The 23,026-nt window shown below is 46.2% G+C and overlaps 2 protein-coding genes across 9 annotated transcripts in view; one reads left to right on the plus strand and one right to left on the minus strand.

Annotated features, from left to right (window-relative positions):
• APBA1 (amyloid beta precursor protein binding family A member 1) overlaps positions 1-23,026 on the minus strand; it is a 236,509-nt gene that overhangs the window by 12,213 nt on the left and 201,270 nt on the right. For 2 of the 3 annotated variants that reach the window (XM_082403659.1, XM_082403660.1), the window contains exons 5-10: positions 21,606-21,751; positions 12,921-12,953; positions 11,820-11,906; positions 11,005-11,190; positions 7,129-7,308; positions 5,438-5,650 (exon numbers count right to left, since the gene is read on the minus strand). In XM_082403659.1, the coding sequence (XP_082259785.1) occupies positions 5,438-5,650; positions 7,129-7,308; positions 11,005-11,190; positions 11,820-11,906; positions 12,921-12,953; positions 21,606-21,751 (845 nt within the window). The remainder of the gene's footprint in view (positions 1-5,437; positions 5,651-7,128; positions 7,309-11,004; positions 11,191-11,819; positions 11,907-12,920; positions 12,954-21,605; positions 21,752-23,026) is intronic. The other variant, XM_082403661.1, reaches the window with a different exon arrangement.
• The window catches only part of LOC309634101 (uncharacterized protein), a 76,303-nt gene that overhangs the window by 10,970 nt on the left and 42,307 nt on the right, over positions 1-23,026 (plus strand). For 4 of the 6 annotated variants that reach the window (XR_014247839.1, XM_082403702.1, XM_082403701.1 and 1 more), the window contains exon 2: positions 8,108-8,323. The gene's annotated coding sequence lies outside the window, so the exon portion shown is untranslated. Of the gene's footprint in view, positions 1-8,107; positions 8,324-9,365; positions 10,999-23,026 lie in introns of those variants that run through there. The other 2 variants (XR_014247840.1, XR_014247841.1) reach the window with 2 other exon arrangements.

The following is a 23,026-nucleotide window of genomic DNA, read 5'->3' on the forward strand; positions in this document are numbered from 1 at the left end:
CCTACCACTAATTATGCTTTAGGAACTATGACAGGAAAAATAAGAGCTAGGGAAGAAAGTACAGAAAATAATTCAATACCTGTAATCTATTCTAGACACGTACTCTATTCCCTATAACCAGGGGAGAGAAAAGGTCAACATGCATTAAAGTGGCAAGATGCAGAACACTCGAAGCCCATTACTGGCGATGTCATCACCGGGGAGTTTGTTGAAAATGCAGAATCCCACCCCAGACCTGCCGAATCAGAACCTGCAGTTTAACAAGATCCCTGGGTGATTCAATCAAAGTTTGCTAAGCACTGATTTTCCAGGGTGAGAGCTGCTCGTTAAATTCATCGCAAGGAGCAGTGACGTAACACTGAAACAAGCGATACTAATGGGAAGCCTTGAAGAAGCCCAGAATGCTCCCCTGCGGGGGCCCAGGGGTGAGGGTGGGGCAGTGTGAGTACCTGCTCAGGGGGAGGCAAAAAAGACGTGTTTTTACAGAGCTTAAAAACAAGGAGACAACCCATTAAACGTCTTCTTTGGTACTGGCAATTCTAGCTGAAATCAGTAGGAAGATTCTCGGGGTGGGGGGAGAGGGGGACAGGGCCAATCACCCTTTTCTATTTGACAAGGCAGCGCATCCTGCAGCGCCGAGAAAGGGCAGCTGTGTCCTAGCTGGGGCCTGCCTGCTAAGTACTTCTCTGCCGAGGGTGGCCACAGAGGTGCTGGCTTTCTTTCTCTCCATCTTCATCAGTTACATCTCTTTCATCACCACATGGCCTTTTAATTTTCCGATTCCAGAGAGACTCCATTTATAGACATCAAAGGTCAGCTACTCCTGCAAACAAACCTTTTCCCCTTAGGAAACTGCTCAGTGCGCCAATTGCGCCCTGCGCTAGTCTGTTTCCACCTTGATGTGTGATGCGCTGGACAGAAGACCAGTCCCCGTGTGGTACCAGGGGAAGGCAGGCCATGGGTCTCGCAGCCTCCCTCACCTCGTCTGCCTCCTTCGTGCAGAGGCGGGGAGGGGTGGACGGGGATCTGGACTCCGTCAGCTGGGGTGTCCTGGGCGTGCTGTCTGCACCTTCTGAGTAGCTGACGACTCATCTGTGAACCGGGCATTTGCCATCACCCTCCCTCACGGGCTGTTTTTTATGAAGAGGAAGGGAGGTGACCAGTGCCAAGGGCTGGGCACTGCTGGGCAGGTGTGTAAATGGGCTCGGGCATGCAGCCTTGCCAGTCCTCAGGAAGGTCTGCTTATTCCCACCCAGGCCCCAGCCCCACCTGCGCTCAAGTTATCCTCTCTTCTGGCTCCTCCTCCCCAGACCTTTCCAGACGTAGATCAGCTCCCCTCCCTCCCTCCCTCCCTCACCGACCTCCCTTTCTCCAGACTTCTCTCCCACACCTGAACTATCTCCCGCAGGCAAGCTTTCTCAACCCATTGACATTTGGGCTGGATAATCCTTAGCTGTGGGGACTGTCCTGTGCACTGTAGGATATCCGGCAGCATCCCTGACCTCCACGCACTGGATGCCAGTAGCATCTCCTTCTCCCTAGTCGTGACAACCCAAACTGTCTTCAGACATTGCTGAATGACCCCCGGGGGGTCAAGATCCCCCAGGTTGAGAACCACTGCCCCAGGGTCTGACCACAGACACCGCTGGAACGATATTAGGGTGGCCGAGTGATCTGGCTGCCCTACTGACACACTCTGTCTGTGACCTCAAATGAGTGTATCATCTTTCTGCGCCTGTTTCCTAACTTACACAATAGTACCTACCCTACAGAAGGCTGCCGTAGGGTTCTGCGAGTGAACATACACATTCTCAGAATGGTCCAGGCGCACAGCACTCAGTCACTTATTATCAGTCCTTTCATTCACTTCTCCCCATCGAGGCCAAGCTCCTTAGGGTGCGGATTGTGTCTGAGGCATCTCTGGTTCCCATGGCCCCTCGGCAGTTCTCACACATGCATGGGTGTTTAATAAGTAACTTGCTCCCTGGTGTGAGAGGGCATCTGTGAACCTTGGCATGTGTGAGTGAGAAGCCATACGTGGGTGGGTCCTTTCTCCCTACTCCTGGCCCTCCCTGGCTTCTCCACATTATCACACCATCAGATCAGCCTTCTCAGGCTGGCTCAGACCTGTCTCTCCCAACACAAAGCCAGTCCACCATCCATCAATTCCAGAAGAAACTCCCAAAGGCCACTTTCCTTTCTGCTATCCACCTGAGTCTAACTCCTCCTTCAAGGCCCACCTTAAAAATCAGGTAAGATTCTCCGCTCCCCCACTCCAAATGCTCTTAGCATTTCACCTCTATGTTGCCATTAGGGCCCACTGAACCCTTTCAATTATAAATTATCCTCCATGTGCATACTGTCATTCTGGCGTCTTTTTTTAAAATTTTTATTTTATATTTATTTTTATTTTTCATTCTGGCTTCTTCACAGTTCAGCTCAGGCTAACAGAAGCCCAATTAAACATGTTTGAATGAATATACATGTTCAAACTAGGACCTTTAATCTTATCTTTAATGTATGTTAAGCAAGAGGTAGAATTTATTTATAACAAAAAGAAATGAGCCCAAAAAGGACTATTTCTTTCTGGGCGTGATTATCTTATGAGGATTTAGATTTGTTTCATTAAAAATAAACAGGCAAAACAAAATGAAAAGACAACCTACAGAATGGGAGAAAATATTTGCAAACAATATGACTGACAAGGGCTTAATTTCCAAAATATACAAATAGCTCACACAGCTCAACAACAAAAAAACCCAATCGAAAAATGGGCAGAAGACCTAAACAGACATTTCTCTAAAGAAGAAATACAGATGGCCAATAGGCACATGAAGAGATATTCAACATTGCTAATTATTAGAGAAATGCAAGCAAAACTACAATGAGGGGGCCTCCCTGGTGGCGCAGTCATTAAGAATCTGCCTGCTAATGCAGGGGACACGGGTTCGAGCCCTGGTCCGGGAAGATCCCACATGCCACGGAGCAACTAAGCCCCGTGCGCCACGACTACTGAGCCTGCGCTCTAGAGCCCATGAGCCACAACTACTGAAGCCCGCGCACCTAGAGCCCGTGCTCCACAACAGGAGAAGCCACCGCAATGAGAAGCCTGTGCACCACAACGAAGAGTAGCCCCAGCTCACCGCACCTGGAGAAAGCCTGTGCGCAGCAACAAAACCCAACGCAGGGCTTCCCTGGTGGCGCAGTGGTTGAGAATCTGCCTGCTAATGCAGGGGACACGGGTTCGAGCCCTAGTCTGGGAAGATCCCACATGCCGCGGAGCAACTGGGCCCGTGAGCCACAATTACTGAGCCTGCGCGTCTGGAGCCTGTGCTCCGCAACAAGAGAGGCCGCGATAATGAGAGGCCCATGCACCGCGATGAAGAGTGGCACCCACTTGCCACAACTAGAGAAAGCCCTTGCACAGAAACGAAGACCCAACACAGCCATAAATAAATAAATAAATAAAAATTAAAAAAAAAAAAAAAAAAACCCAACGCAGCCAAAAATAAAATTAAATAAATAAATAAGTTTATAAAAAAAAAAACTACAATGAGGTACCACCTCATACCAGTCAGGTTGGCCATCATTAAAAAGTCTACAAACAACAAATTCTGGAGAGGGTGTGGAGAAAAGGGAACCCTCCTACACTGCTGGTTGGATAGCCACTGTGGCAAACAGTATGGAGGTTCCTCAGAAAACTAAAAATATATAGAATTACCGTATGATCCAGCAATCCTATGCCTGGGCATATATCCCAACAAAACTATAATTCAAAAAGATACATGCACCCCTATGTTCACAGAAGCACTATTCACTATAGCCAAGACATAGAAACAACCTAAGTGTCCATCGACAGATGAATGGATAAAGAAGATGTGGTACATATACACAATGGAATACTACTCAGCCATAAAATAGAACAAAATAATGCCATTTGCAGCAACATGGATGCAAGTAGAGATTATCATACTAAGTGAAGTAAGTCAGAAAGAGAAAGACAAATACAATATGATATCACTTATATGTGGAATCTAAAATGTGACACAAATGAACCTATCTATGAAACAGAAACAGAATCATGGACATAGAGAACAGACTGGTGGTTGCCAAGGGGGAGGGGGTTGGGGGAGGGATGGAGTGGGAGGTTGGGGTTAGCAGATGTAAGCTATTATACAGAGAATGGATAAACAACAAGGTCCTACAGTATAGCACAGGGAACTATATTCAATATCCTATGATAAACCATAATGGAAAAGAACATATTAAAAAAAGAATGTATATATATATGTATAACTGAATCACTTTGCTGCATAGCAGAAATTAACACATTATAAATCAACCATACTTCAATAAAAAATATTGATAAAAAAAGCAGGAAAAAGAAAAAAAGATGAATTCCTATATAACATAAAAAACAAACAAAAAACGCAAAGAGGTAGACATGTCTGGCCTATACACTCACCTTGACCTCTGCTCCATCCCAGGGCCCTTGGCCAAGGATGTTGTCTTTTGTAATTTTCTTCTCCTTAGAATAACTATTCTATAAATTCACATTTATTCTCTCTCTCTCTTTCTCACACACACACATACAGAGCTATATTCTAGTTAACAGTCTTTCAGGAAACCCCAAGGGACCAAAGAAAGTCATAGGATCCTAGTCTGCCTGTTCCATACTGCTTGGTACAGAGCTGGCAGGGTCTACAGATACTGTAGTGAAGGAAAAATATACTTGTTCCTACTTCCCATGCAATCAGCAAGTTCCAATGCGCTCAAGAGACTACACATAGATACTTCATTTCTAAGAAAATCTAATTTCTTGCCCTCAAATACTCATATTCAATTTTCCTTTAAGCAGCTCTTCTCAGCCTCATGCAACAGTATCAATTCAGGCTGAACAAGAAGTAATTATGTTCAGGTTTTAGAAGGAGTATACAGACTACCAGTTTCCTTCCTTCTACCTGGCATGTGTGGATCATGTTACGCAGGCTCTGGGGAGGATACACTCACCTGGATCACAGTGAAGGAAAGTGCCTTGGGATCTGAAGCATTTCCATGATTTGTAACAGGGATGGCAAGTCATCTCAAGTACACCCAGCTGACTATAAGTGACTGTCTTGATTATTGAGCTGAGGAAAATTCTGTTGAGGCTGAGTGTGGGCTTAATGGGACAGAATGCTGTGATTGATTAGTGATGTCTGCGAGGGCATGGTGTTAGTGAGTGGTGCTATGTGAGCCAGATATACCATCCCTGAAAAAACAATTTCAGGGAGGAATCGGTAAATAGCAACTTGAAGGTAAACAACCCAAGTGCAAGTCCACGCCTTTTGTATTTGTGTCCTTCTCAGTGCCTGACACTTAGAATATGCTCAAATGTTGATGACTTCATGTCACTTCAGATCTACAAGAGAGGTTGATTTTTCCCATCTCCAGTTACCTTAATAATGCTCTGGCAGGTCGACAGAGGCAGGCCCACCAGGCTGGTGCCATTTATGGACATGATCTGGTCCCCAATATTCAGCTTCCCCGATTTCTCCGCTGGGCCTCCGTGCATCATGTTGGCTATGATCACGGTTGGCAAGATGGACCCCCAGCCAGACTCCACAATCACCACACCTAGGATTTCCCCTTTCTGCTTCTCTATGAAGACCTGAAAGGAGGAAAACATGTAGAAAGCCTGAGTCAGCAACCATCCAGGGTAGCGACAGAAATCAAAGCATTTTCCCTATTCCTGTCTTGACTAAACATGACAGACATTTCCCTGATGACTCCAACCCAAACGCGTCCTGTCCTCTCTATATTCCATGGCATATATTACCTTGTTTGGAGATAGGATCTTTTCACAGGCAGTCAAGTTAATAAAATAATTAGGGGGGGTCCTAGTTCAATATGATTGGTATCTTTACAAAAGGGAGAAATTTGGACACAGAGACATGCACAGAGTGAAGACACAGGGAGAAGATGACCATCTACAAGCAAATGAGAGGCCTGGAATGGATCTTCCCCTTCAGAAGGAACCAACCCTGCGGACACCTTGATCTCGGGCTTCCAGCCTCCAGAACTGTGACACAATACATTTCTGTTGTTGAAGCCCCCCAAGTCTGGGGAACTTTGTTACGGCAGCCCAAGCACACTAACACACCGCCGTCTGACCTTGGTGTCAATGATTGATCAGCACAGGCTACAAAGGCCTGCCAGCTCTTTAGGTGGGACAAGGTCTGTCCTGCGACGTGTGAGCTGGACCTTCCCTTTGGGTCCGAATGATGCTCATCTCCAGCGAGGCCACATTCCTCCCTGGCATCCCCACCACCCTGCTGCCCACACTCACTTCTTCCTGAGTGCACCCTTCCCCCAAATCCCATGAACAAGAATTCCCATCTCAGCCTCTGCTTCCAGGGAGCCTAGGACACTTAACATTCATTAGTGGATAAAAAGATCACTTTCTCACACCTAGTGGATAAAGTCCAGGCCCCTCACCACAGCTGGACTCTCAAGCCCTCCAGTTCTGACCCAAAGCCCGTACTGGCCTCTTCACATCCTCTCCTACGCACAGTCCCTGCTGCAGCCTGACTGCCTCATTCACGGCTCCCCAGACAATTCCTGAGCTTTCGGACCCTCGTGCTTCTGTTACTTTGGCTCAGCCCTCTGCACTCCTCTACACTTTCCAAAGAATACCCAGACCTCAGACCAGGTCAGACGGCCCCGTTTTCCTCCAGACACTCCTCTAGAGCTCGGTCCCTGGGGGAGCAACAGCACTTATCATCTGAGACCTGAGAGCCGAGATCGGCTCCAATCTGCCAAGTACAGCTGTCTCTGACCAGTGCCTGTACCAGCACCATCATTTAAAATCTTCTGTGCCCTTTCCTAGACTGTGGGCTTGGTAAAGGGCAGGATTCAGGTCCTGTCGGCCTCTGGAACCCACCCCAAAGTCGGCTCTGGACTGCAGGGAGCAGACGACGCCCTGTCTCACTGTTCACGGCCCTCGGCTGCAGTCTTTATCGGACCTCATGTGAGGGGAGCCAGAGATGGGCCTGAGCGCACTCTTCAACCTGGCCACTCTGCCTTCACTTCTACTGCGGGTGGGCCCGGCTGGCCCAGCTCAGACAACAGCTTCTGGAAAGTACCTACATCTTTGCAGTTTTCCGACTTGGAGAAGTGGATCAGGTCGTCGTTGTACATGTCCTGGGTGTTGAGCAGGTCACTGTACTCCTTCTGGCTGAGATCTTCGGGGTTAATCCCGTTGGCCCTGAGGAACTCCTGGTATGCCACGCTGAACGCCTGCCCGATGGACTGTGCAATCAGCTGAGCCTGGAGAGGAGCCGGAAAGGGGAGACGGGGTCAACAGGGCAGCGCTGCTGGTGGGCGACCTGGGTCGTTCAGGACTACAGAGCCCTAGGCAGCAGCTAGCCCAGTGGGTCGCCATGGGGCGGCAGTGCCTGCTACAGGGCATTTTCAAAATTAGTGGGGACAATTTTGTCTATGACAATGATCCTGATGGAGCTCCTGACATTTGATGGACAGGAGTCAGAGACGCTGGACCTACTGCCGTGCAAAGGACAGTCCTACACAGGACGAGTTGTTTTACATCCTGCACAATTTTCAAATATCCCACTGGACATTCATGAACATATAACACCTGTGTCTAAAGGCTGGGACTCAACTCTAATTTATATAAAAACACAAGGCTTTAATTGCACGCTCTAGTACACACTGAACATTCCAAGAATACAACTATTCTGTAAATTGAGAGAAGATGGTATTTTGTTTTGTCCAACACTTTACCACGAGTAAGCTTCATGACTTTGGAAAATCATCAGCATCAGTGCTATTCGTGGGATGTAGGTTGCCAATAAATCACATTCCCATCAGCCTGCACACTGGCCGTAGAGTATGGTGGTTCTGCATGTGTGTGTGAGTGTGTGTCTATCAACCTATTTTATTTTAGCTTGCTTTCCTTTTATTTCTCCTTTGTGTTATATTTATGGCAATACTTTGGTTATTTTGTGAAAAATTTTTCAAAAAGGGAGGTTATATTATCCATGAATTTCATTTCATTCACATTATCTATGGATGGGACATTACAGAATATTTATTATGCATTTTCCAGGTGAGGAGATTGCGGCCAGAGACGTGAAGGAACCTGTTCAAGGTCATACCGCTCACTCTGCTTCTATTGTTCTTTCTCCTGCACTGGGCTTTGATAACCTTTCCCTGCATTAATTAACCAACATTACAACCTGGGGGAGACACCAGCAACTGAGCCTGTGCTGTGTTAAATGCTGTAGAAGCACTGTCACATAAATCCTCACAGCAAGTCGAAGACGTAAGTATGACTGGTCCATAAGCCCTCATCCTAAGCTCTGAAGGCAGTGTTTCAGAATTCAGAAATGTTCACATTTTAGAAAGGTAACAGGGTGCTTTTATCATACATTGTGTAAAAACCCCATTAGAGCCTGGAGAAGTGCCTAAACACGGTAATATTCCTGCAACAAATGTGTAAGATTCACGGTAAGCTGGACAAATCCTATAAAGTGTCTCATGGCAGCTCAAAGCAGGTTTATCAACCAACTGAGTACAACAATCCCTTTTGTTTCTCAGAGCTCTTAGATTTCGGATCTGTTTTATTTGCTCCCATTGGGCAGAGCAGGAAAAAGAGGTTGAGAGCTTAAGCTGGGGTGGGGATGGGGGCTGAGAATCCTGGCAGCCTGATTCCGGAGCCCATCTCCTGCCCACCACTGGGACTGCCGCTCTGTCTAATCACAGTGGGTAGAAAGCCCGCAAAACAAGAAAAAGCTCTAGGGCAATGTTTCAAACACACACAACTCTAATCTCCACTCCTCCTTTCCCTACCTTTGGTAATTTTTGCTGAAAGCAGAAGTGCTTTCAAAGTGATATCAGAAATTTCTGTGTGGCTGGCAGTGGGGAAAGAAATGCTCAACTTTTCTCACTCTGAGAATCTGGTGACGTCACATGCCACAAGTCACATCAAGGACCACCATGCTGCCTCCTGCCGAGGCATCACCGTGGGCATCAGAGGCTTGTGTGAACAGACGAACTAAAAAAAGTGTCTGAGAACACGGCCAGCGGACCTCCCGACCGTCACGAGTGGATGCACCGGGCGAACGCACACAGGCTACTGATTTCTCTGCCGTGTCCACCTGAGCCGCACGGCAGCCCGTTCTACAGAAGCTCAGCAGCTGCACAGCCTGAGCTTCTGTAGAACGGGAGACGGGATCCACATCCAGTTCTCCCAGTTCTGCAGCCCACGCTCTCCCCCTTTGTCCTGGGCTTTGGAAGCAAAGCAGTGAGATCCCCAGGTCCACTCTTGCTTCCTCATTCTTCCCCTCCATCATCTCCCCCTACAGACGAAAAGGAGCCCCAAGGGAAAGAAAGCCCTCCTTAGGAGCACCAAGCCAGGGGGAGGTGGCAGAGGGTCGTACCAGAACCCTCATGTCTGGTGAGCAGAGCTAACTCCACCTTTTCACGGGCCTGCAGGACACATGAAACTTAAGATTCTAAATGTAACTCCTTTGGAACTTTCCGAGAACCTTCTAAACTCATTTTCTCCCAGTTTGCAGGTTTGGCCTCAGTTTTAAAGGAAAAGCGGGGAGAATGGCCAGGACAGGTGCTTCAAGCTCTCTGCCTTCTCAGTGACCATGTCCCTGGGGCTGCTTTCTAGAGAACCAGACAAGTAAAAGATGGTACAAAAGTGTTAAGCGTCTCCTCCTGTCTGTGGCTACAAGCCATGTCAGCTCCGTTTCCCTGGAGAAAAGCAGCTCCCCTCAGACTCCTAACTTCTCAGAGGAAGGCCATTTAAAGCAGCTGGATGAACACTCTTCTGGAGAAAAATGGCCCCTTCTAAGGAGCCAAGGCTACCATAGGCAATTTTCTTTAAGTATATAAGGACTCCCTGCTCAATATGAGAAATACAGCTTATTCCACTGTGGCAGGAGGAAAAGTTAGACCAGTCAACGGCACCAACACGGCCCTCTCGGGGAGGCTCTGTAGTTCAAAACCATCGTGGGGGGAATTCCCTGGTGGTCCAGTGGTTAGGACTCTGTGCTTTCACTGCCGAGGGCCCGGGTTCAATCCCTGGTCGGGGAACTAAGATCCCGCAAGTCTCATGGCTTGGCCAGAAAAAAAAAAACAAGGCCCAGAGGGAGTTTCCAAGCCCTGTCGAGCTTTGGGAGAAGCATGATGCTAACACAGCTTGAAGCCTGGTGTTCTCTCCGGCAGTTCTAGGGACAACTGGGTAGGACAGCTGAATGGAAGAATGGGCCCCACCTCTGTTGTACGCTGATTTCCTCTGCTGACGTTATCACCTGGAGAGATGGGCGTTAGGGATCACTGGCTTTGTGACCGGAGGAACAGCTGGTTTTGCTAAGGAGTGGGGGGCTGGTGCTCTTGCCATTTGGTGGGTAGGGGCAGGGACGCTAACTTTCCTGTTAGGAAAGGCAGTCCTGCACGTCCAAGAACTGCCCTCCCCAAATGCCCTAGTGGCCAGGTGAGACCTGTTCGGGCCCCTGTGGGTCTGGCTGAATTCTTCCCACCCTTCTGGCCTCTCTAGTGGCTTGCCTCCTTGCCTTTCCTCAACCTCTATCAGCAGGCCCCTGTCTCAGGGCCTTTGCACCTGCTCTTTCCTCACTCTCAACTCTACTCGGGTCTCTGCTCAAATGTCACCTCAGAAAGGACTCTGTTCATCACTCTACCTGAAATAGCCCCTGGCCCCTCTATCCCTTGACCTAGTTTTTCCCTATCAAACCTTCCACTACCTAACTTTATATTAAGTATATTTATCTATTTATTTTCTGTCTCTCTACAACCTTTACAATGAGTATCTTGTCTATTTTACTCAGCCTTATATCCCTAGCACTAGAACAGTGCTTGACACATAATAAGTGCTCAATAAGTATTTGTCTCACATATGATTAAGGTCCTGAGAACTAGAGGGAACCTGGTCACCCAAGGGCAGCCCAGATCACATGGAAGGGAGGCCGCCCTTACGTCCTCAGATTCAAAGACGTGGCAGATCATCTTGTACTGCCTTTTTCCATCCTGGGATGGGTGGGAGGCTTCCACGTTCTCCTGGGAGTTGGAGCGGGGCATCCGCCTGCGGGCCATCAGCACAACGATGTTCCCGATGTCTGCAATGTAGGAAATGGTCCTCAGAGGGTGGTCCATCATCGTCTCCTGGAAGGCAGCAGGGAGAGGATGGTATGTCCAGTGCGGCATCTAATGACCCATGAGACAGCCTGCCACCCCACAGCCCAGCCAAGTGCGGTCCACACGTGGGAGCTCGCTGCAAACACCCTGTTGGCAGATTTACATGCACCCACTCAGGCCTGGGAGCAATTCCTTTGGTTTGTGATAACCCAGAGCAGGAAGTGGTCTGTAGTATGTGAAAAGGAATTTCAATCATTTTACAACCAGTAGAATCTCTGGTGGGGAAGTTAAAAAATAAAAAATCTGCATGTGATGATTGGATGATTGTATTGTGTGTGTGTGTGTGTGTGTGTGATTCTAAACAAAATTTCTTAAAAGGCTAGTTTGTTCATGAATCTTCTGATAAAAACTTATGAGAATTATTAGCAAACAATATCCAAGGCTTATTTTTTCCTTTGATCTTTAAGAGCCCCAATCCTCCCTACCAAGTCCCTTCCCATCCCCCAGCCCCCAGCCCGGCAGCAGGCACTGCATACACAACCTTCTAGCTTGTGTGGAAGCCAGCATCTGGGGACAGCTGCTCTACAGACAAGGGCACAGCCTCCTAGTTGTCATGCTAAGCTTCACCCCCGAGGAAGGTGGGAGCCAGTTAATACCTGCGTGTCGGCGTTCAATACTTTGATTCTCTGGGTAGAAATGAAGAGATCCACTTCAGTCATTGGCTGAGACTCACCTTCAGGAGCCTGAGAAGGAAAATGCACCAAGGGAAAGCTCAATACGTTACTCTGACCCAGGTGTGTGCGAGCAAGGTTAGCTCATACACAGAGGCATTGAGACACAGTCACCAGAACAGCGATGCAGACTTCAGAACTAGACTGCCAAAGCTGAAAGGACCACACAGAGGATGACACGGGGACGGGAGTGAGCATCTCCAGGTTACAGGGAGAAATGCGGACTCCTCCTTGCTTCTTCCGCCATGGAAGCAGTAACTGTAGTAGATCTGACTCCATGAACAATGATCGTGAATGGCACTGTCTGCAAGGGTTTCAGAACCCAAAAGATTGCAGGAACAAGGGCAACTGACTCATATCCCCAGGACCTTGGAGAAGTCAGAGTTTGCTCCTGCTCAAGTGATGGGGGACAATGCTTACAGCAGGTGCAAAAAAGGCAGTTGTGGTAAGAGGGTCTTCGTGTTCCCACACACCACACACCACACAAGCAGTACCCACTCCTGAAGCCACCCCAATAAGAGCGAGCCCCAATGCCTCAGTGTCCCATGGGTAGCTTATAAGCACCTAGAAGCTTCACAACCAAAAAAGCACATTAGTCTGATTCACTTAGGGCTTGACTCTGCACACATGTGGTTATTAGCGAGTTTTCTTTTTTGCATCCAGCAATCTGACAAATCCACAAATCAAACATGACTAGAATTGAGTAGACCCAGGTCCCTGCCACGTGAATGCTCCTGAATGGTGGGCACTTGCACACGCCTGCAGGATCCCTTCAGCATCCCCAATCTGCTCCCTGTCATTCCTCTGGAGTGAGATGACTAATGAGCAACAGAAAACAGCCACTTTGGGCAACTGAGTTTTGAGAAACGTTGGCTTATGGGGCGGTTCAAAAAGAAATCTGAACAAAAACTTGCTGGATGCAGAAAACAAAAACGCGAAATAAGAAAAAAGGCAAAACGTAAATAAATGAAAAAAACAAAACAAAACAGGCATAACACCAAGCTGATGAAGTTGTTTGTACTGCACCTTCTTCCTGCTTTTGGCTAATTTCTGGGCCATCTGCTTAGCATGGAACAAACAGAGACAGGAGAACAGTTAGAAAAGAATTTGCAGAGACTCAGTTGAAAAGGGAATCAACAAACTAATATTGACAGGGGTATAGAGCATTTCTGTGGGAGGAGGACTGGCTTAAAAAAATCCCACTCTATTATTGATTTCCTAAATCAGAATTTAGTAGCTGCCGGGGGCAGTAGTAGGAAGGACATGTAATTGAGGTGCTTCTTATACTTCACTGCAATTGATGTTTTCAAAGAACCAACTTTTGATTCTGTTGATTTCCTTTATTGTATGCCTGTGTTCTATTTCACTGATTTCAGCCTGTATCTTTATCCCTTCTTCTTTCTTTGGGTTTAGTTTGCCAATTTTTTTCCTAGCTTAAGATGAAAACTTAAAGTATGGATTTTCAAACTTTTTTCGTTCTTGATATATTTATATAAAACTATGAGCCTCCTCTAATCTCTGCTTTAGCAATATCCCACAAATTTTGATGTTGCAATTTAATTATCATTTCATTCAAAACACTTTCTAATTTCCACTGTGATTTCTTCTTTGAACATTATTTAGAACTGTGTTCTTCTTAATTTTAATATATTTGAAGATTTCCTAGTTATCTTTTTGTTACTGATTTCTGAATTGTTCTCCTTCTTTATCTCTAGTAATACTTCTTGCCTTAAATTTGTATAACATTAATAGAGCCTATACCTAACTAGAAACGGATGTAATATTTATTCAAGATAGAATAGTTGATAAAAATAGAAACTCAGATGCCAGACTGTCTAAAACTGAATTCTGGTTCTGCTACCTACTAGTTGTGTGACTTGGAACAAGCCACTTAATGTCTCTGTGCTTCAGTTTCCTCAACTGTAAAATGAGGGTAAAAACAGTATCTACTTCATAAGGCTCTTGAGGATAAAACGAATACAGTTGACTCTTGAGAACAATGTGTGCGTTAGGGGTGCCAAAACCACCGCAGGGTCAAAAATCTGCATATAACTTACAGTCAGTTGGCCCTCTGTATATGCAGTTCGGTTCCTCTGTATCTACAGTTCCACATCCTCGGATTCAACCAATCACAGATTCAACCAGTCTTGGAACATATAGTACTGTAGTATTTACTACTGAAAAAAATCCGCATATAAGTGGACCTGTGCTGTTCAAGGGTCAACTGTATATACAATGCTCTCAGAACAGTGCCTGGTGCCTTATAAGCACTCTATTTGCGTTTGCTCTTATATGATTATGATGTTAGATGATTATAATCTGCCTATGTCAGGGTGCAACCTCTTGGCTTTGGTAGGGCTTGGTACGTATACACAGAACTTGCTCAAACGATGGTGAGTCAATGGCCAAACCATGTAACTGCTGTGGGGATGGGGGTGGGGTACAGGAAGAGCTGCTCCCTCACATCCTTGGTACTCACCTGGTGGGAAAGCTCTTGCTCTCAGCAGCATGTCACTATTTCATTAGTGACTAAATGTGTTGTCTGTACTACCTCATCGGGGAGAAACTGGATGAGTCAGCTATCCAAACACCAAATAGCTAATCTTGGTGCACCCAGGAGACTAGGGCAGCCCCACTCCCACAGAGCCACCCCACAGCTTGTACTGGTGGTCATGAGTTCGTGGTGAACAGCCTACTCTGGAAAAGTCTGAAGGCAGCAACTGCAAGCATCATCCTAACCCACTGTACATGACGGTGGAAATACTTGCACATCTGAGGAGTGGCCCTGTGCTGATGCTGTGCCACGGAGATTACTGGGTGGAATCTCAGAGTTCTGCCAGGGATGCTCTGATCTGCACCAGTTATAATCCTCAAGATAAACAACTGCTGTGAGATCCTAACATCCGTTTGTCTTCTACTACCTCCCCTGAATGATATGGCAGTAATATATAAATTTCCATTATTTTTGATACCAAAACCTGATAGCTATTGGTCAAAATTCTTCACTCTCAGGAAGAGTGATCTGAAAGGGCCCTTTTCAAAGGAAAGTAAGTCTGCCACCAATGGAATGCCCACATTCTGTTTTTTACTGGAATGGGTGATGAGGAAGAGAATCCGAAAGGCAAACTGAGTTTCATGAAAGGCATTCTGAGACAATTTTTATGAAGTTAAAAATATTTTATGCACTTAGAGTGACACCACCTTTAAATCGCTTATGATATTCAAGTGCCCTGGAACAAATTAAAAATTTAGACATAACATTGGAAATGATGATGGGGTTGGGGTCAGAATGAGAAGCTGGAACAGCAGAGAAAGGTCAAAGAGAGCCTTAAGGCCAGCATGCATCTTGAAGCAGGGAGTGACAACATCCATTTAAATCCTTGTGTTTCATGAGACTGATTATGGCTTACCACCAGCAGGCTGTGGTGCACAGGACATACTGCAGCACCGTCCATCCTATCACTCGATCTGCAATGTGTACTGGGTATCTGCTGTTGTTAAGACCCTTTAAGTTTAGTTATGCCGGGGATCCTCCTGGCTATTCTAGCTTTTCTTTCCCCAGCTGACATTTACTGAGCACTTGGTATATGTCAGTATCCTTCTAAGCATTTCACGTGTACCACTGTAAAAGCTTACAACAACCCTGTGAGGTAGGCGCTACATTATCCTCATCTTTCAGGAGAGGAAACTGAGGCACAGAGAGGCTAATTAACTTGCCCAAGGTCACACAGCTATTAAGTGGCAGAAGAGATATTCAAACCCTGGAAATCTCACTCTATATTCCAAGTTGCTACTGTGCCATCTGGACAAGTTTCTCATCTATAAACTTCTAAGGCTGTCTGTAAAATGGGGTTAATGATACCTACCTCACAGGATTCCCCACCTCCTCCATTTGGAGGAGTAAATGAGATAATGTACGTGAAGGGTCTGCTACCAGTGTCAATATCGTCTTTATCAACCACAGACTTCAAGTCAGATGGGAAATCAGATGGCTTAGACAACGCTACACTGATAGAAATTTTCATTCTACAATTAAATCATAATTTTTAACGCTTAAAGAAAATCTCTCTATAAAAGAATGGAAAAATCTGATCTTTTGGGGCAGGCTAGTAAAGACAGAAAAATATTTGATAATGCATGCTTCTTACAAAAATGCATGGACCAAAAAATATCAAAACGCCATTTGTGAGCTTCACAAATGGAGAAAGAAAATGGAGACAAACACACCACACTCTGCATGGACATGAAGCAGTTTCCATGGCTCAGGCAGAATCTAGCACATCACCCCGTCTTCCGGCTGAGGAGCAGACAATGAAGTGGGAATGAGGGTGGAACGAAGCACGGAGATGTAGTGAGAGGAAGGGAGGCGAGTGAGCTAGCTGCACTGGCTTCCCGTTTGGTTCTCTAGGTCGGGTTAAGGCAGGATTCCCACCCTGGGCTGGGGCGGGGGGCTGTCTCTGCATAGGGCACTTTTGATACTGACAGCATGTAGGGCAAAGCTCTCTCCAGAAGTTTTCCCTAAAACATGTTGAAAAGAATCCTAGCAACAAGACTATCAGGTACCACCACAGCGATAATGTATTCTGCGTTCAAGTAATTGTGGAAACTTCAGGTTAAACAAACTGAATTAAATTTCCTCAGTACAGGACTTCTCAGAGTCTTTAATAGGAAAACACATGTGGCAAATACCCAAAAAAGATCTGTTTGGCAGCGTTTCTTGCGCTTATTTGCCAATGGAACCCCAGCAGCAAGAAACACTCGGCTTGACCGGAACGTGCAGAGCACAGCTGGAGAACAGAGGCTCCTTCAGGCTGGATGATCCACCCTTCTCTCAGGCAGTGGCTCCCAAACTATAGCATACATCACAGTCTCCTGGAGGGCTTATGAAAACAGATTCCTGGTCTCTACCCCCATGAGTTTCTGACTGGGGTGGGGCCTGAGAATCTGCATTTCTAACAAATTCCCAGGTCCCACTTTGAGGACCATTGCTCTAATGCATTTCTAAATCACATGGGAAGCTTCCTGGAAGGATATTACTACTTCTCAAAAATTAGGAACAAAGGCAGAAAGAATATATTAGGGAGGGTGCAAGATGAAAAAAAAAACTTTAAAAAAATGGCAGATGTCCTGTAATTCTGCTATTGCATTCAGATGAACCTTATTTCTTACATTTTGGTAGATGGAAATGTCTTTTAATTTCAGATTCCTCAGCCTGCCTTGTATTACTGTTACCTAAATACTCTTCTTGGCTTCCTTATTAAAATGCATGTTTCTCAAGGTCAAGGAATTGGTTGATTTTTATCTCCTAAGATGCCTATCACAGGATCCTGCATAGGGACAGTTTGCTTTTTGAGCCAAATCCATATCTAGCCAAACCACAATTCCAAATTTGCCTCCCATTTTGGCAAATAAACCTATAAATTCTTTGTTAAATTAGGAAAATCATAATTCTTAAGACTCCAAGTGTAAATTCAGTATCATTATTCAATTCCAGTCCACGGTTGGTGCTATGTGAGTGACAGGCACCATGTAATTGACGGAAAGACCAGAAATTAAAGCCTGCTTTGAAATGGAAACTCAAACGTCAGGTTCAGTGCTTGCTCAGAAAGAAAGCACCAAGAACACACAGCCACAGCTGGACTCCTGGTGAGGTAGGTCTCACTGGCACCAACTTCAGGTCAAACAAATAATGCAGGCCGAGGAAAGAGAGGGGCAAGATGGGATCCCTGCGGGGAGGAAGGGAAGAAGGAATCGGAAAAAGAAAGGAGGAAACTCCTCTGTCTCTGTGCAGGTGAGAGCACCAAGCCAGGAATTACTCATCAGTTTGTGGTGAGGTTATGACTGAATGGATTTCCAAGTAAATCCACAGAGCATTTTCCCCCCTTCCTTCCTGGATGGACGTGGCTATAAACTCTGTAGCCCCATTCTGTTCTGCATCTCTCTAGAGGTGGCCCAGAGTAACTCATTCCTGAAAGGGCAGCCTCTCTTTAGGAAAAAGCGTGGCACCACCTCCCTCAGAGAAGGGAGCTTGTGTGGGCACCACAGTGCATGCTCCCCTTGAGACCACCCGAGTGATCTGGAGAAATGTTCTCGGCCCCTTGGTTCCCTGTGCATGGAAATAAACCATGGGTTCTAGACACAGCCGTCTCCACTTACAATTTGAAAAAGCGTCAGGCTGGGTGTAAAGGCAAACAATCTGACAGGCATTTAAATGGATGTAAAAGGAACATGAGGCAGAAAATAATGTTAGGCAACAGTTCCTTCAGATGCAAGAAGCACATTGTGAAACGATACTTATAAATGAAACGCAACCATTTAATCTTACTACTCTATAATGAATTCCTCACGCTAGAGTAATTTGCTGTAAAAATAAATATACGTTTTCCAAATGCTTTCTCTGCTCTAGGCAGGTCTAAAATGGATTTATAATCAGAGAGCCTATGTCTTGCCTGTTCTGATCGACAAAGCCATCTAATTTTTTGTTCAAATGACCTGTGGAACTTCTGGATACCAATCCTTTGAAGATTCAGAGTAAACTTTCCGGTTTTTCATTAGGGAGCTGCACTTTAAAGAAGGGAAAAACACACTGTCAGAAACCACTGTGGAAATCAGAAAATGCACAGAACACTTGGCACTGGGCAGGATCTGGTACTGGGATGCGGCGTCTTTCCTAAGCGCTGCTCTGTGTTCAGGTGACGTGTCTGTGCCTGCTCTCCCCTCAAGGTCACTGAGTACACATACGTGTCACGGGGCAGGGGAAAGAGAGAGAGACTCTAGCTGTAGGAGTCAAGGGGACCTGTCAGGAGGCCAGTAAACAGAACCTAGGAAAAACTCATCTAAAAGCAACATGCAGTCTTTGGTCTCAGGGGTCTTCAGTACTGTTTGGGGGAGGACTGTTGCTTTCTTCTGGAGGATTCATCTGAACGGGCCCTGGTGGTGTTCCTTGACAGGGAAGTGCTCTGGCATTCTGGAGGAGATAAATCCTTCTCATGTGGCTCCGTTCTGGACATTACAGAGTAGCCAGTACCTCTGGTTCTGGCCACTAATGCCAATATAAATATCCCAGACACTGTGACAACCAAAAGCACCACCCCATTTCCAAAGACGGGGGTCCCCGTCTGTCAGAGAACCACGCCGGGTCCTTGCACGCCCACTGACCCTGGGGGAGCTAACAGTACCGTTAACCTGGGAAGCTAAGTGCCGGGGTAAGAGTTCAGTTCAGCTAAGTTACTCCACGGTATTACTGCCTCAGCATCCATTCGGTTTGGCCAAGCAGCCTGCGTGGGCCTTAAAACGACATTGGCTCCTTCATGCAAGCAAATGCTGTGGAGAGCAGCCCGCAGAGTCACGTGCAAATGTAAGCTCCTGAAAGGACCCCCTCGATGGCCCTTGTGAACAAGTCTCCCCCTGCCTCCCAGGGCCTTCCCCGTTGGCGCCCCTTAGGTAAGACCCCCATGGAGCTCACCAAAACCCCATTTTGGTTTGAAGTGAACAACCCGGCCTTAGTCTGGGAACCTCAAAGCATTCCACCCACAGACCCCAATCAAGAAAGACTTGTGCCCAGGTCCTGCGTTGACCTCCCCACGTGGCCCCTCCAGGTGTGCAGGTACTTCCTCCAGGACCTGTGAGTCATAAACTTCTCTATCTCAATTTCTCTTGTGGTGTTTTGCTCACCATCTGGTACCCTGGGGGTTTTCTTAGCAAATGTTAATGTAACAAAATCATAACATGTTCGTAAACTGTGGGATAGGAGGGGTCAGAAGTACGTCCCTAAAGACTATGTTTTTAAGGTTCTCTGCTCTGTATGAAATAAGGCAGGACAATGCCTGAAAAGCAGCTTGTTCTCTCAGAGAGGTTTGTGCGTTCTTGTTCTGAACGTTGTGCCTGGGAGGTACTAAATTAAGATGGAGAAGGCTGTGGGGACATCTGTGGGTAGTAATGTCACCTCTTTATGATAACGGAGACAGTGAAAAAGAATCAGGCCAAGCTTGAATGGGCAGCTCAACAGGAACCTGATGTTCTACCAGCAGCATTACTGAGTCTGAAAGATGCGGAGGGCAGGAAGGTCAGCTTGATACATTGTCAGGGAGTTGTCTTGTTGGGAGTCGCAGGATAAGATGCATCTCTGGGGGTAAGATGTAGCTGTAAATTACTCTGGCTTATACATCCTAATTCCTAAAATGTCGATAATATTATCAAAAGTTGCAGTGTGGGCTTACTGTGCTGTGATGAGTAGTGAAGGGAAGGGCCAGCGCTGACCTTGTTTAATATTCAGGGCATGGCACAGCCTGGGCATGTGAATAAGATGGGAATCAGCCCCGACTGGAGGACCAGAAGCACGGCCCCTGCTGTGTGACCTCTGTGACCTCCGTGGTTGCTGCTCTCCCCTCCCTTGGGCTTTCAGGCAGCATCTCATCTCTCAAGGTCTCTCTGCACTCCTGTGGCCCTTAGTACCTGACACCCCTCTCTCCTCCTCTGGCACCCCCTGCACATGTGCTGGCTTGATTCACTTCTCATTTGTGCTGCTGAGCTTGAGGGTAAGGATCTCATTTTATAAATCACTATTTTCCCTCCCTCAGGAGACCTTGCGCAGCCTTGCACACATAAGTGCTCAAGAAATATTTTTCCCTTGATGGAGAGAGTAAGGACTCTCACGTACGGCCTTCTACTCGTGATTCTCATTCCACACGCCACACAAAGCCCAGGATGGAACTTGGGGATGTGTGAGAGAGAAGACAGGAAAAAGGGACTGGTCCCTTGACGAGGGAGTTGATTCTGACCAATGGACACCAGACAGAACCAAATCTGGGAAGTCATAACCTATATCCCAACTCACTCGAAACACCCGGCTCTGATTTCAATGGTGATGCGATGCCTGTGGCTCTACATGGAAACAGCCTCAGGGGTTCTAGGTGCTGGTGGCACTTAATGGCACTTGAATTACATGACGGCACCGTGAGGGTCCCTGTCGCCCTTGGCTTGTCCATGGTTCTAGGTGGCACTAGCATCGTGGTGGAGATTCTAGAGCTCTGCATTTCCATGGGATCAAACCAGTTCTGGCTGGTTCAAACTAGTTGTGAATGATTTAAACTAGACAAAAGTGCTTCTTCAGGGATCAAACAGGCTCGCTCCTTTTAAATCTTGACAAGACAGATTCAGACAGGTTATGGCTGGTTTGCACTGAGTCACCCTTGCACTGACTTGGTTCAGACTAGCCAGGGTAGATCTGATCAAATGGCTCGTTTTAGGTGAAGCAAGCCAGTTCAATCTAGCTTGAACAGGATCAACCGGTTCAAATGCAATGACAGCTAGTTTGAACCACACTGTATCACGGATGTTTTAGTCACTGGTCTCTAGCTGTACATGGAAATACAGTGATACAGCTCTCACATATTATATTGGAAATATAATACTTAAAATGTTATCCTTCCTCATCTTTTCAACTTTTCAAAGCTTATCACTTTTTCCTCAAGACTGGCCATTAAGAACAACCAAATTATATAGCATTTATACATCAGGACTCCAGCATACTTTGGAAATCTTTTTTCCGTTTAGAACTGTTGGCAGGTACATGTATAAGCATTGCCTGCTGTGTCACCTCAATCTCCTCTCCTCTAAGCTCGGGACATGAGGTGTGGGGTGACCACTACGGACGGCTCAGGTGCCCACATGTGCCCACCGCCCCCCTCGGAGCACACGGCACCCCCTCACCTTGATCCTGCTTACTGCTTCCTGGGCCTGCATCATGCGCACGTTTTTGGAGGGGGTTTTGTCTGAGAGAAGCTGGGTGGAGCCAAGGTAATTGGCAGCAAAAATGATTCCATCGATCAAGTCCTCAGGGTCACAAGGTCCAGGAACTGTAACACACAGAGCCGCGGTGGTGAGTGAAGCCACGCTAAACCCCCGATCACACCACCTCTCCCCCGCCGCTCACCTCCAGCACAGGTGGGCCAGTCCCAGAGACCCCTGAGCAGGTACATCAACCTGCGAGTCTAGAGCATTTCTCTGGTCTACCTTCACTCAGCCCTCATTTGCAAATAGCAGGAACAATTTCTTCTTAGAGTAGCTTATTTCACCCAGTCCATTTATTGTGAGAAACAATGTGCATATTTATTTAAACATGAAACATAAAATTCAGTGATAAAAGATGTTGTTTTGCCTGTTAGACTGCGAGCTCTTTGGGACAAAGAGCATGTCACAGTCATCTCTGGCTCTCCTGTGTCTAGTCAGTGTCTGTCACCCAGTGGGTTTCAAATAAATGTTTGCTGGACAAATGGTTAGGTGAGCAGTAGAAAAACTCATTTTACAGCAGTTCCTTTACTCGCCACCCATGCATATCGCCCCCTTCTATTTTATCCATAATGGGGGAAACAAATTTTATAAATCAGAAAAATGAGTATTTGTTGCCAAATGTTTGGATTCCCAAAATAGCCTCTAACCTGAAATCTGCAAGAGAGGTAACATTACCCTAAAGCCACGGTCTCATGCTGCTAACCTTGCTGACTTACAGGCTATAATGTTCCCGGCCTGCGTCCACGTACATATCAATTCCAAGGAAAACTGGAATTTTCTGTTCTCATTCACCAGCCTTTTAAATCAAACCTTAGTTTTAAATATTTAAAATGGGGGCATCTGATTCTAAGCACAATCACCTGTAAACCCGACTGGAAATTAAAACATGTTTTGGAATAATATGTAACTTTACAACAGATGCGCTAAGAAAGGCGTTTTAATTCTGCAGTGAAAACATATGTATTTTCCTTGGCTTGAACACCATATTTGGAAAGACTAAAATATACTTTTTAACCCACTGTTAAAACCTCAGGGTCTTAAATTAGATAATTTGAAATGGAAACAATTTGCTTTTTCCTCTTGGAGAGCTAATCTGAAATGGTTTTTATCTTTATCCTTACACATCCAGCTCATCTTGAGCTTAAACAGCTGCTTCCCACGATAAGCTACTTATCAGGATACAGCCTTAAAGTAATCTATTCATTTTCCTAAAACCAAGTTGGTGGTGGAAAAAAAGAAATTTAACAATGTTTTAGGAAAGGCCTTCACAAAGCGTGTGTGTAGTAATTAAGCCAGGAAACCTGTTAGTTTTCTGATTCTCAATCTTTCTGAGAAAGACT

The sequence above is a fragment of the Balaenoptera borealis genome (assembly GCF_965194805.1).
Source record: "Balaenoptera borealis genome assembly, chromosome: 8".
In the NCBI taxonomy this organism is placed as follows: domain Eukaryota; kingdom Metazoa; phylum Chordata; class Mammalia; order Artiodactyla; family Balaenopteridae; genus Balaenoptera; species Balaenoptera borealis.